This window comes from Zingiber officinale, chromosome 11B (assembly GCF_018446385.1).
Source record: "Zingiber officinale cultivar Zhangliang chromosome 11B, Zo_v1.1, whole genome shotgun sequence".
Classification (NCBI taxonomy): Eukaryota; Viridiplantae; Streptophyta; class Magnoliopsida; order Zingiberales; family Zingiberaceae; genus Zingiber; species Zingiber officinale.
Genome location: NC_056007.1, coordinates 88,240,610 through 88,254,349, shown reverse-complemented (window position 1 = coordinate 88,254,349; position 13,740 = coordinate 88,240,610). Strand labels below are relative to the sequence as shown.

The 13,740-nt window shown below is 43.2% G+C and overlaps 2 protein-coding genes, 1 long non-coding RNA gene and 1 other non-coding gene across 4 annotated transcripts; 2 read left to right on the top strand and 2 right to left on the bottom strand.

The window, feature by feature from the left end:
* Positions 1-1,293: 1,293 nt before the first annotated feature.
* LOC122034829 lies at positions 1,294-4,534 on the bottom strand. The gene is made up of 2 exons (XR_006126790.1): positions 4,185-4,534; positions 1,294-1,344 (listed from the first exon to the last, which is right to left on the bottom strand). It is a non-coding gene; the product is annotated as an uncharacterized LOC122034829 (long non-coding RNA).
* Positions 4,535-7,565: 3,031 nt separating this feature from the next.
* On the bottom strand, positions 7,566-7,637 carry TRNAM-CAU. The gene has a single exon. It is a non-coding gene; the product is annotated as a tRNA-Met (tRNA).
* Positions 7,638-9,970: 2,333 nt separating this feature from the next.
* Positions 9,971-12,107, top strand: LOC122033416 (laccase-4-like). Its single transcript, XM_042592430.1, has 4 exons — positions 9,971-10,104; positions 10,177-10,328; positions 10,390-11,717; positions 11,805-12,107. Exons 1-4 carry the CDS (start codon positions 10,009-10,011, stop codon positions 11,933-11,935), a joined length of 1,707 nt encoding a protein of 568 aa, XP_042448364.1. The 5' UTR covers positions 9,971-10,008; the 3' UTR covers positions 11,936-12,107.
* Positions 12,108-12,210: 103 nt separating this feature from the next.
* On the top strand, positions 12,211-13,662 carry LOC122034172 (glucan endo-1,3-beta-glucosidase-like). Its single transcript, XM_042593296.1, has 2 exons — positions 12,211-13,540; positions 13,637-13,662. Exons 1-2 carry the CDS (start codon positions 12,211-12,213, stop codon positions 13,660-13,662), a joined length of 1,356 nt encoding a protein of 451 aa, XP_042449230.1.
* The last annotated feature ends 78 nt before the right edge of the window (positions 13,663-13,740 follow it).

Here is a 13,740-nt window from a genome sequence, read left to right as displayed (position 1 = left end):
TCGACATTCCGTCGATAAATGAGCTTTCCGACGGAATACCGACGGAATTTTTGATATCGGGGAGAATTGGGTCGGGGCTCAATTTACCGACGGAAAATATAATCAGTCGGAATTTACCGACAGAATGTATGAATTCCGTCGGTATACATTAACGACAGAAAACTTACCTGTCGACAAAGGGCAAACGGCGTGTAACAGAGCTTACCGACTGAACCATATTCCATCGGTAAATCACCGACGGAATTCATTATTCCGTCGGTAAATCATCGACGGAATATTGGATTCCGTTGGTGATTCCCGACGGAATATTGGATTCGAGTGTGAGAGAAATGTACTCGGGAAGGGAACCCCTAGGCTTAGGGTTTTACCAATCGATTGGCAACTGGACCAGTCAACTAGGATATGACACAGAATGTTTCTATGCCCGACGACCGAGACATCAATCGACTGGTAAAGAGTCATTGGCCAGCACCAGTCGACTGGTGTAAGGGCTAGTCAACTGGTGCAAGGACTAGTCGATTGATATAAGTAAAATCAGTTTGCTGATTTTTCCAAACTCTATATAATGAAGTTTGGGGTGGCATGCCTTGGTGACAAAATTAAAGATGGTTAACCCCTAATTAAAGTCTCCAAGTTCTCAGTGCAATTCAAGGTCTTGATCGAGTTTGTGACGAAGTTTCTCCACCGACAAGGAGGATTGTGCTAGTCGGAGTTTACCAAGGACTAATCCACCAATGGATAGGGATTGTCCACCTTACGGACAACCGTAGAGTAGGAGCTTTATCTCTGAATCATGTTAAACAAACGTGTTAGAGTTTTCATTTCTTTCTTGTCTTTAACTTTTGTATTCATATTAGTTTTATATATTCGCTGTGCACTAACGAATATGTAGGAAAGCGAACGTTTGGGGTGGTCGTCTATTCAACCATCCTTCTAGCAGGCCACGATATCCAACAATTCCTTCACTATGATGGATTCAACTTTATTATGGAATTTATTGACTGACAATGAACATGCTTTCTCAACAATATTTGATGATTTGAAGGGTCATCATCCTTAGAAATTTTTGCTAAAGAAGACATGCAAATAATGAAAGAAAACACTAAAATGCAGTGATGCACAAATATTTTTTGATTCTGTCGTATAAAAAATGTGTACTGTGGTAATGATACCTGAGTCTCAGAAAGAAACACAAGATAGGTTTTTTCACATAAATATAAAGTTGCCAAAAAAGAACAAAATCAAAAAAAAAACGAAGGAAATAAAAATAATAGATAATCCAAACAAAATGCCACCTGCAATAGGATTTTTAGCCGCTCAAGTGGAGCAACAGCTGTTCTTGATCTGCAAAAACATTGAGCGTATGTTTAGAAATCCCTTTCAATTCTTTTACTTCATTCTTAAATAATGAGAACGCATTTGAAGAAAACAAACTAGAACTTCAGTTAAAGTTAGATAAGTTAGATTCACACAGATGAAAATAATAGTGCAACATGAACAAACAAACCTAATTCCTTAGGGCATCTCCAACCCATCACCAAAACACCAAATTTAGTGTAAATTTAACACCAAATTGCTTTAACCCATACACCAAATCTCATCGCAAATATGGTGATGTAAATAGTGCAACACCAAATTCACATCACCATATTTGGTGATGGAGAGATTTTTTTTAAATTTTATTATATTATTATAAAATCAAATGTAATTAATTAATAATTATTATTTTCTTTATCTTTATTTATAGTATAATTAAATGTAATTATTATTTATTATAAATTTAAATTAAGTGTATTTAATAGCATATTTAAATTTTATTATGTATATTTGTAAATATTTAATTTATTAAAATTATTATTTTAATTTTATTTAATATATTTTAATTATAATTACATTTATAAATTATCACTAATTTCATAAACATAATACAATAAAATATTAAATTTTTTTATATGCATAAATATAAAATACATTACCCATTACATTGACATAATATTCTAAGAAGTATTAATTTTAAATATAATAATTATCATATAAAAAAAATTAATAAGAATAATAGAATATTCTAAAGAATATTCTTTTTTGGTGTGATATGGTGTTGATGGATTGGAGTTGAAATAATATTTGGTGTTAAAATTGTACCATTCTAGTGTGAAAATTATACCAAATCTGATGATGTGGGTTGGAGATGGTCTTATAGACAAAGGATCCTCTTTAATCACAATCACGCACACTTTTGTCAAAATAGTGGCACTCTTCTTTAGAGAAAAAAAAAAGAGAAAAGAAGGAAAAGTAATTAAGACAAATAAGAATAAGATGTTTTTCCAAAAGTTCCAATACGAAAAAAAAATGTCATATACTGTGCCTAAGCAAGTGCAAGAATATGTGGCTATACGACGGCACCTGAAATTTGTGATTGACCAACCATGGCAAGACTTTCTCAAAACCTTTTACATTATGTTGAGAGCCTTAAAACAAGTATCCAAGTATATGCCCTAATCTCATAACAAACCAATCAAAATTTTATTTTGTTGCAAACTTGCAATCTTGTTATGAAAATACATGATCACCTTATTTCAGGAGGATTAATTTTAGTCCCAGCCATCTAAAAATTTATACAAAGTATGAACTGGTAGTATTCAAGATCCAATATACGCTTCAGCAACTCATCTTCATAGAATTGCATATCTGCTAATGATACTGAATTGCCAATCTAAATGCTAAAATTAACAATTTTCAGTAACAGAGTTTATAGAGACAAGAAATAGAGCAATACAATTAATTAATCCAATTATTTTGATTATTAGAGGTTGGTTCTCTCGAAGTGATCATTGTTGGAGGTTGATTCTCTCGAAGTGATCATTATTGGAGGTTGATTCTCTCAAAGTGATCATCCTATCCCTCTTTTCTCCACATTTTTTATGTGATAGGGCCCAGGTTCCTATCAAATGATAGGATCCCCAAATACACATATTCAAAAAACACTTCGAGATATTATCCTTTAGAATAGGTAGTTAGATTTATTATTAATTTTCTCTTTCAAAATTTTATCAGTTAGAATAGGTCATTAGATTGATTATTAAAATGAGTACCAATCTAACAAAATATGAACAAACAAATCCAAAAGACGAGAAATTTTAACTTTTATTCTGAAGAAACCAGAATTAGTAAGCACTAGGGGTTATACTTTTAGTGTTTGTTTGCCCTAGAGGATGGAATAAGATTTAATAGCTAAGAAAAGGCTCTGAAAGATCAGCTAGTAATCATTCTTTTAGGGAATTGAAAAATAAATTCACAGTAGTAAATAACACACATTCCCATCTATACTAGAGTATTATACTGGCAACCTCTGTGCCTAAAGAATTTTTGCAGTAATCACCAACCAAGATGACTCTAACCCAAAATGTTCATTTCTAGTTGACTATGAATTGCCATCATACAGGGTGAAGGCTCATCTGGCTATCTAAAATGAGTAAACACTGCAAGAGTCTCCCAGCGCCACTATGTATTATGGATTAGTAGAAATGTTCTGACCAAACTGAATTCAAATTATTAAATTTGTGCCGAACTGAGCAGGGACTATAGCTCTCAAGGATGAGGTGGGCTTCTGGCAAAAGTACAAACCAGAGCCAAAGGATTTCTACTCTCATTTGCTATAACTCTCAAGGTCTACGCATAAGCCTTTGGCATTACATATTGGATGACATGCCAATTCACGGGCTAGAATTGTGCAGTGTGTCAGCCTCGTATGGTTAGTTAGTCAGGCTGGTATCATGTGTTAGAGGTCAATCGGAATGATGACTCATTCTGAATTTTATGAAAGACTACCAATCTGCATAAAATTCAAATCTGTATGAACACATACCATATGATAAGTAATAAGGAGTTAAAAGTTATAATCGTTGAGCTTCAGACTTGCAATAATTATTCCGCTGAAATGTCGACGTGACCAACGACATTTTGGGAAGGGTAAGACTTGCAAGAAACAAAAAAAAACGAGAGAACCAAGATTACAAGTCAATAGGTCATAAGAAACCAGAAAGCAACCTTTGCACCCAGACACGATCAATGAATAGTTGGAAGAAAAAAACAGGAAAGCAACTCTAATCATCAATAATTTCAAGAAAAAAAAAAGACAGATCAGTGTCAGTCAATATTGGTGAAAAGAGACCAAAGTAACTCACACTCCTCCCGCTACTCCACCGGCCACAAGGGACTTGCAGATGCTCAGGATCGCGTGACTGGGAGCCTTGACTCCCTCTCGCGCGAGCTTCGCCTCCTCCGCGAGATTCACTATCGTCGTCACCGCCGATTCCCCCGTGCTCTTCCCCACCACATCCTCTGATGCCATCAAACTCCGCAGCAAAGATCAGATCGATCTGAAAACCTACACGGACCGAGCACTTCGGAGAGGCACGAAGCTTCTCGGAGGTCCTGGGACAAGCGGATCAAGCGAAGGCGACCTCCATTGGCTCTTTTCTTTCCTCGAAAGTGGCGGCGAGAGGTTCCGTTCTCCTGAGGGGGAGAGAAAAGAAAGAGGTTCGCTTTGTGCAGCTGTCAGACGGGGATGATCTTTTCCATACTCACTCTTTTACCCCGCAGTGCAGGGATCTGTATTGTCATGTGGGTCCCGCTTAAAGACGTTGTGCGTAAAGCGGGCTCTCACGTGTGTGTGAGTTTGGTACAGTAGATAGGAAGGAGGCATTGTGACGAAACGATGATCCTGGCGGACACTGCGAGAGTAATTATTTGTGGATAGGATATTGTTTGACTATTGGTTCCTGATAAGAAAATCAGAGAGCGAAATTTTAAGAATATAATTTGTTTTATTTTTACAGTAATGGGGCCAAATTAGCTGTTTATAGGGAAAAGTGGCGAAGCATCTGGTTCATGCATAGTCATTTGATTAATTTTGTGGCTGTTATTTCTTGATTTTTATTCTGATTAGAGGAACAAAAGGTGTGGGCGATTCAACTCATATAAATATAAATGAGGTAAATTATAGATGGACATTAGTTATTAGTATAGGTGATGAAGATATAGAAGTGTTATTAGTATAGGTGATGAAGATATAGAAGTGTTGAATAAAGTGAAGGGAGAAGAGGTGGAAGTTGAAAGAGGTTTCATTGTGAATGAAATTTTAGTTCCACATTTAGAGTTTAATGGCATGATAGTTGGTTTATATTGATTCACATGTATTGAGGATGTGAACAAATGCATGGAGAGAGACTCTCTATCATGTGTGAGTGCATAAGGGGTATAAATCTAGGGTTTGGATTACACTGAACCATGTTGACTCGTATGTGAGCATGACCAAGGTGCATAAGGGGTATAAATCTAGGGTTTGGATTACACTGAACCATGTTGACTCGTATGTGAGCATGACCTGCGTGCATCGAATGCCGGACCGGTAAAAACTAACATTTTGTCACATAAGCCTTTTTGTTGTTGTGTAACTGATGCATTAAAGTCGAGATTAATACAGAATCAAAACGGGCGAACGATAATGAGTGAAACAGTGGGCGTTTCGCTGCTCGGCAAGTAATGGTCATTAATCAAACATTAACGCTGTCATTGATCTGAGCTCCTATATAATGAGACTTCGATCACAGGCAGAAGACACACAGCGACACAAGCTTTTCTCCACCTTCATTCTCTCATTCTCTATCGTGCAACTCCTGCTCGGCAGAGTGTCCGTGATAGCATTCGGGTGCCTCTCAGTTCGTCGTGACCACTAGTGTTGGGTGGAATCATGGTCAACTGTTGTATCCTGGGAAGCAGACGACCCGAGTAAATCTCGAAGCAGTGGCGAAGGTGGGGCGAATCTGTTTCAAGGAAACTGTGTTAGTCGCAGGCCTCGGTGAGTTTCCTCGGTCGGTCTCTTCATCCATCCGGTCGACCTCTCTATTTGCCTGACCTGTCTGCCTGCTTCGCCTGGTCGACCTGTCTGTTCGCCCGACTTGCACCATCCCGCTCGGCTATCTGCTTCACTCGATCGGCCAGTCTGCACTCGACCTACCGCTATTCCCGGCCTGTCTGCTTCGACCTGACTACTTCGACCGGCTTGACTGACACTCGACATGTCTGCTTAGACTGGTTTGTTCGCTCTCGGCCTGATTGCTTCGCCCGAACCGGCTTGTTTGCTTGTCAGCTCGCCCCCGCCTGCTTCTCGCCAGACCTTTCTAATCGCCCGACCTTATTGTTCGGTCACTCTGGTTGGACTACTAATCTGTCCGATCAGCCTGCCTGTCTCTTGACTGCTCAGCTCGGAAATACAGATCTACTGCTCAGCAGATTTGCGCGCTTGACGACTGAGTTTGATCACCCGCTCTTCGGCACGTTGAAAAAATCAGCCCCTGCTGACAGATTGAGATTATCCGCACATGCCATCTCGATTATAAGTTGAATTTAGATTCTATAATTTTAAATTCAGCTAAGTCTCAAAAAAAAATTTCCGACAACAGATTATTTTTTCCAACAAGAAGAAGGTATATTTAGATGTGTCGAGTTTTAATCCTAAGATTTTATGTGATAATATTCTATATCTCAATCATCGTACCATCCCGAGGAGACTATTCGTGAACTTTAACGTTGCTATTTTTTTTCTCGAAATAATCTAAAATTTATGTGATGATTAAATAATCTTAAAATTATGCGATGATTTATTATTTTTTTGAAATGTTCCTACGTCTTGTGTCGCCAAGAGACCAAGAAACCAAGAGAGAAATTATCCCAAGAGTCGAGAGTTGAGAAACTTAAAAGTCAAGAGTTGAAAGGTTAAGGAGCTGGGAGGCCTAAAAAAAATAAGAGACTAAGGAGTTAAGAGATCCGAAAGTTGAGTCGATAGATCTGAGAGAAATTATTGAGTAAGAAGACCTGAGACTTTTCTATGTTAAAATTACCTTAACCGTTTTTATCAAATTTTTTTATCTATATAGCGTCTACTAATGATTATCGGGATCGAGTGCCGAGTTATTAATTTAATTATCTCATGATTTTTCTATTGAATGAAATTCATGGCAATAGAAAACTGGTAGAAGAATCCATTGGCAATGTTGTTTTAAAATGGTCGAGTTGAACTAAATTATTTGGATATATTTCACGAGAGATTTAACTTAACTTTAGCATATTTGAAAAGAGAATATATTTGGATGTAAAGAGATTTATCCCTTTATATCTATCTTTTTAGGAGTTGATTCTAGTGGAATCGTTCGTCATAAATGATAAATCTCATTTCGATAAATGCTTTGAACAATTTCTAATAAAAAATAATGAGCACTAGCTGCCAAAAAAATTTCAAATAAATTTTATGGAAGATTCATAAATTTTAACTATTTAATTCCATCTCAATGCTTTCGTTTAAAAAATGGAAAAAAATATAAATAACATTTTATGTAAATTTTGCTGCATTTCTAAATGGTCATTTTCCCGCATTTAATAATATTAGGCCTCGGACGACTGGGCCGCGTGCTAGCATCAGGTCCACCGTCCACTCCCGCGAACCGAACCCGGTTTATACTTTTTTTTTAATTCAAATTCGGAGAAAATAAAAATTAACAAAATCTTATCAGAGCGAGGTTTCGATCCTCGGACCTGTGGGTTATGGGCCCACCACGCTTCCGCTGCGCCACTCTGATTTTTGAATTCTAATAGATTAAATAGATATTTAAACGTACTTACAAGCCATTCAATTCAACTCCGAGGATGACGAACACTTCAGTGCTTGCCAATCCACTAACTCTCCATGTCTCACTCATTAAAACGACCACTCACTGCACTCACACCATATGCTGTATAACTTTATCCAGTTCCCTTCATTTGTCTATCGCAATAATCAACTAACTTTGAGAGTTCACGTCTATCCATACGTAACTACGCACAAGACTTGGATGGATGCAATTGCATGACGATATAATCCAACACACATGCGTAATGCACCGTCCGCCATCCACTGAAAAAACAAAAAATTAATCTGAATTTTCAGGACAATGTATGTATGGAAAGTAATCGACAAAAAGTTGCTCGTTTAAAAATGATATACAAAACAACATTGCAATGAGCTTTGTTACGTTGCCCTCACGATGTCGTTGCTGCCCACCATGGTTGTGGTCTTCACGCCACAGTCGGTTGTTGCCGCTGCGCGGTTCACAGCCATCCCGGAGGTGGCTGCTGCCCTGTGTCAATTATCGCCGCAGGCCTTGTTGACTCTGATATGATCATACTTCGCTTCCATTATGTTCCGGCCTACGCAGCCATTTGGTCCATGTGTCTTGTTTTAGTCTTTGCATCGCTATTATGTTTTGGCCTTTGAGCTACGGTTGAATCCTGATCTATGTGTCATCGTCATTGTGTTCTGCCCTTCGAGCCGCAGTTGTATTCCGGACCGTGTGCTTTGTGTCTAATCTTCGTGTTGTTGTTATATCTCGGTCTGTATGCTGAAGTCATATCCCGGCCTGCGTGCCGATGTCATATCCCGGCTTACGTGTCACTGGTAGGTCCTGACTTGCGTGTCGTCTTCCAGCCGGATTCAAGTCATGCTCGACTAAGCGCCATCAGATCCAGCTCTTCATCTTGCTCGGAGTCATCTGCTTTTCCAGGTCACGACAACTCGAGCAGCGTCCTGACCAGCTCACCGATCCACCCGAGGGCGCGTCCTGGGCCAGGGTACATTCTCCGTACTCACTCTACATTTATTTCATTATTATAGGTCTTAGTCTGTTACTTATATACTCGTTGGATCTGTCTCGAGTATCGGGGTACCAGAGACCGGGGCGACCCTGTCGTTGGCTGCAGGTAGCATTGATCAGAGGACTTCTGATGACTTGGTCAACATAGAAGTCATCTCAACATACCGCCCTTGGGGACATCGCGATTCAGTCAATATTCGTTAATATTCGTGAATAATGTTCGTAAATAATATTTTTGAACAATGTTCATGAACTATATTCATCAATAAAACTCTTATCAATTTACTAAATAAATAAAAAACTTTTAAAATGAACAAATAAATTTATATTATCAAGCTCAATAACTAATCAAACAAGTTTAAAATATAAAAATTTCGAATAATTAAACAAACTTGAATCGAGAACTCAATAATCAAGCTCAAATAAAGTTCAAACTCAAACTCATAAAAAATAATTCAAGTTAAACTTGAACTATTATTTTAACGACTTGATTTATTTTAGGTTTAATTCAGCTAAGCTCAGCTCTGCTCTTGAACTATTATTTTAACGACTTAATTTATTTTAGGTTTAATTCAGCTAAGCTCAGCTCTTAAAATCTTATCAAATAAGTTTGGACACTTAGAGCTAAACTCCAATCTGTTTGTTTACAGTCCTAGACCAATTAAAGAATACTTCATAGCAAATTTGTAGAGGCCCTCTGTAGAATTTGTGTTGGGTGAGCGGTTGCACAGTTAAAATAAGGAAAACTACACGTCTCTGATAGATAAACATCAGCACCAACCCCTACCTTAATGATTATGGAAAACTCGCACAGAATTAAGTAGGACGCAATACATCATTAGGCATTGTTGGATTAGTATCAACGTCATGTCAATCCACTGTCCATGCATGACATTATCTTCCAAGAGGAAAATTAATGAAGTACAAACCTACCATCCTTGTCCCTCTACGCCAGTTGGGTCAAACATCTCTCTTGCTTAGAACCGCAGAGAAGAAACCCAAAGAAATTAAAAGAAGCCTCATACAGCTCCACCACCCAACTCCTGTCCCACCTTATACGTACATTCCTTGCAGCAAAATGACCATAGTGTAGGAGTTGTGTCTGCATGCATTTATATTTCTTAATTTGTCTACTTTGTCTACACTCTAAAGCTTCTGAACAGGAGATCCACCAAACAGAGATTACAAAATCTTATGCCCTATCCGTCTCATCTGGTCCACCAGTAAAGCAGTTCTTCTATATAAAATCATGAACTCTCACAACGTAGCACACATCTCATTCTTTCTTTTCTTTCCTTGTCTAGGCTCGAGAGACACAGAGATGGCCTCCCCTCTTCTCTTGCTTTTCTCCTTGCTGCTAATGCTTCATCATGCAGCCACTACACGAGCAGAGCAAACCAACCACTACAACTTCAATGTATGTATATTGCTAATTGCTATAGATTCAACTTAAAAGGAGATCGAGTTCATCATGCTGAACTCATTGCAGATACAAATGGCGAATGTGACTCGGCTTTGCAGCACCAAGAGCATCCCGACCGTGAACGGGCAGTTCCCGGGGCCGAAGATCGTCGCCAGAGAAGGAGACCGAGTCGTCGTCAGGGTCATCAACCACGTCGAGCACAACGTCACCATTCACTGGTACAACAACGATCATACATAAAACTAACAATACAACTTTATGGAACTGAATTGTCGTCAGGCATGGAGTTCGGCAACTGCGGAGCGGATGGGCAGACGGTCCGGCCTACGTGACCCAATGCCCTATCCAGACGGGGCAGAGCTACGTATACAACTTCACGGTCGCGGGGCAGAGAGGCACTCTGTTTTGGCACGCCCACATCTCGTGGCTCAGGACCACCCTCTACGGCCCCATCATCATCCTTCCCAAGCTCGGTGTCCCCTATCCCTTCGCCAAACCCTACAAAGAAGTCCCTATCATTTTAGGGGAGTGGTGGAAGGCTGATACAGAGGCCATCATTAGCCAAGCGCTTCAGACCGGAGGAGGCCCTAACGTCTCAGATGCCTACACCATCAATGGCCTTCCTGGTCCCCTGTACGACTGCTCAGCTCAAGGTGATACGTTCGAGCTGAAGGTGAAGCCGGGGAAGGCGTATTTGCTCCGACTCATCAACGCTGCAATCAATGACGATCTGTTCTTCAGCATCGCCGACCATGCCGTCACCGTCGTCGACGTCGACGGCGTTTACGTGAAGCCCTTTGACACCGAGATCGTTCTGGTAGCGCCCGGGCAAACCACCAACCTTCTCCTCCGCACCAAGGGCTACTACCCCAACGCCAGGTTCCTCGTCGAGGCCAGGCCTTACTCCACCGGCCAAGGCACCTTCGACAACACCACCGTCGCCGGTTTCGTAGAATACGGTGGTGTCGCCTTCGGCGAGACTCTGCCGCTCCGCAAGCCAACCCTCCCGGCGTTCAACGACACGTCGTTCGCGGCAAACTTCTCCGGGAGATTGCGCAGCCTGGCGACCGCCCAATTCCCGGCCAACGTGCCGCGGTCCGTGGACCGGCGGTTCTTCTTCACGGTGGGACTGGGGACGAGTCCCTGCCCGGTCAACGGCACGTGCCAGGGGCCGAACGGCACCAAGTTCGCCGCCGCCGTCAACAACGTGTCTTTCGCGACGCCGGAGACGGCGCTGCTGCAGGCGCACTACGCCGGGCGGTCGAGGGGAGTCTACTCGCCGGACTTCCCTATGTACCCACTCCGTCAGTTCAACTACACCGGGACGCCGCCGAACAACACGATGGTGGGCAACGGTACGAAGCTGGTGGTGCTTCCGTTCAACGCCAGCGTGGAGTTGGTGATGCAGGACACCAGCATCCTGGGCACGGAGAGCCACCCGCTGCACCTCCACGGCTACAACTTCTTCGTCATCGGACAGGGCTCCGGCAACTTCGACCCGGCCAAGGACCCGGCCAATTTCAACCTACTAGATCCGGCGGAGCGAAACACCGTCAGCGTTCCGGCCGCCGGATGGGTGGCGATAAGATTCTTGGCAGACAATCCAGGTATAATCAAAATTGTTGAACACGAATCAATTAATGCGCTAATTAATCTGTCGTTAAATTGTCGTTAAATTGACATAATTTCTGTAGGTGTATGGTTCATGCACTGTCACATTGAGGCGCACATGAGTTGGGGATTAAAGATGGGGTGGCTGGTCCTCGACGGAAGCCTTCCCAGCCAGAAGCTGCCGCCGCCGCCGGCGGATCTACCCAAGTGTTGATGACGACGGCTAACCTGCACGGACTCAATTAACATCAAATTTATTAATATTTTTGTTTCCATTTCTTTTTTGAAATATTGTGGTTCGTCCGTGAGTTGCGCCATTTGTTTCGGTCGCTATCTTGGTTCAATTATTTCCTCGAATAAAGACTTGCAAATGAGCTTGATTGGCACACCCCTATTTGTCCTCTCCCACGCTCACGTCACTTGCTATTTCTGGCAAATCGCTCGTTAAATACGCACACATTAATTTCGCCGCTGACACGTGCGACCACGATGACGCCACATCTTCTCACCATCTTCCTCCTACTTCTCTCATCCGCCTCCGTCTCCGGCCGCTCCATCGGCGTAAACTATGGCACCCTCGGAGGCAACCTCCCCTCGCCGGGCCAGGTTGCATCCTTCATCAAGAACCGCACCATCATCGACAGCGTCAAGATCTTCGACGCCAACCCGGACATCCTCCGCGCCTTCGCCGGCACCGGAATCTCCGTCGTCGTCGCCATCCCAAACAGCGAGATCCCTAACCTAGCCGCTTCCCGCGCCGCGGCCGACGCTTGGGTAGCTTCCAGCATCGCCCCCTTCGTCCCCGCCACCCGCATCACTCTCGTCCTCATCGGCAACGAGGTCCTCCACTCCCTCGACTACACTCTGATCCCTCACCTCGTCCCCGCGATGTTCTCCGTCGCGGGAGCGCTGGTCTCGGCGGGCTTCCAGGGGATCAAGGTCTCCACGGCGCACTCGCTGGGGATCCTCGAGGCCTCGGATCCGCCGTCGACAGGCCAGTTCCGTCCCGGGTGGGACCGCGCGATCCTGGCGCCCATGCTGGCGTTCCACCGCCACTCCAGGTCTCCCTTCGTGGTCAACTCGTACCCCTACTTCGGCTACGACGCCAACAAACTCGACTACGCGCTGTTCAAACGCCGGCCGGGGTCGCGCGATCCCGGCACGGGACTGGCCTACACCAACATGTTCGACGCCATGCTGGACGCGGTGCACACGGCGATGAACAAGCTCGGCTACGGCGACGTGGACATCGTGGTGGGGGAGACCGGGTGGCCCTCGGCGGCGGACAACAACCAGTACGGGGTGAGTCCGGAGTACGCCGCGGCGTACAACCACCGCCTGGTGCGGCACGTCAATTCAGGGATGGGCACGCCGCAGATGCCCAACCGGACCATCGAGACGTACATCTTCGCGCTGTTCAACGAGGACCAGAAGCCCGGGCCGCTGGCGGAGCGAAACTGGGGGCTTTTCCAGCCGGACTTCACGCCGGTGTACAACTCCGGCGTGATGAGGAGGGGAAGGAGGGGAAAGGATGCGGGCGCGGGAAGCGGTGACAATAACGCGCCTTCTGCTGGCGGGAAGAAGTGGTGCGTGGCGAAGAACGAGACGACGGACGAGGCGCTGCGGGCGAACATAAACTGGACGTGCGGGACCGGGAAGGTGGACTGCGCCGCCATACAGCAGGGCGGCGCGTGCTTCGATCCCAACACGGTAAGGTCCCACGCGACGTACGTCATGAACGCGTACTACCATGCTGCCGGGACGCAGGACTACAACTGCGACTTCGCCGGAACCGCCGTCTTTACGACAACCGATCCCAGTAAGAGCCGCCGACATATCACATATTACTACTCCCTCTGCTTCGATTATAAATGCTAACTAGTATTTTTATTTTCCTTTTTTTTTTTTTTGACAGGCCATGGATCATGCAAATATGAATAATTAATTAATTAATAATTCACTTCTTCCATTTAATTTTCATTTGAATTCTTTATATTGTTTTATTTATACTTGAGATGT

Excerpts from the sequence above, each read along its gene's own strand:
- LOC122033416 (XM_042592430.1), top strand. The coding sequence starts at position 10,009 with ATGGCCTCCCCTCTTCTCTTGCTTTTCTCCTTGCTGCTAATGCTTCAT. Across the intron at positions 10,329-10,389 it reads CACAACGTCACCATTCACTG|GCATGGAGTTCGGCAACTGC; the intron begins GTACAACAACGA and ends AATTGTCGTCAG. Across the intron at positions 11,718-11,804 it reads ATTCTTGGCAGACAATCCAG|GTGTATGGTTCATGCACTGT; the intron begins GTATAATCAAAA and ends TAATTTCTGTAG.
- LOC122034172 (XM_042593296.1), top strand. The coding sequence starts at position 12,211 with ATGACGCCACATCTTCTCACCATCTTCCTCCTACTTCTCTCATCCGCC. Across the intron at positions 13,541-13,636 it reads CTTTACGACAACCGATCCCA|GCCATGGATCATGCAAATAT; the intron begins GTAAGAGCCGCC and ends TTTTTTTGACAG.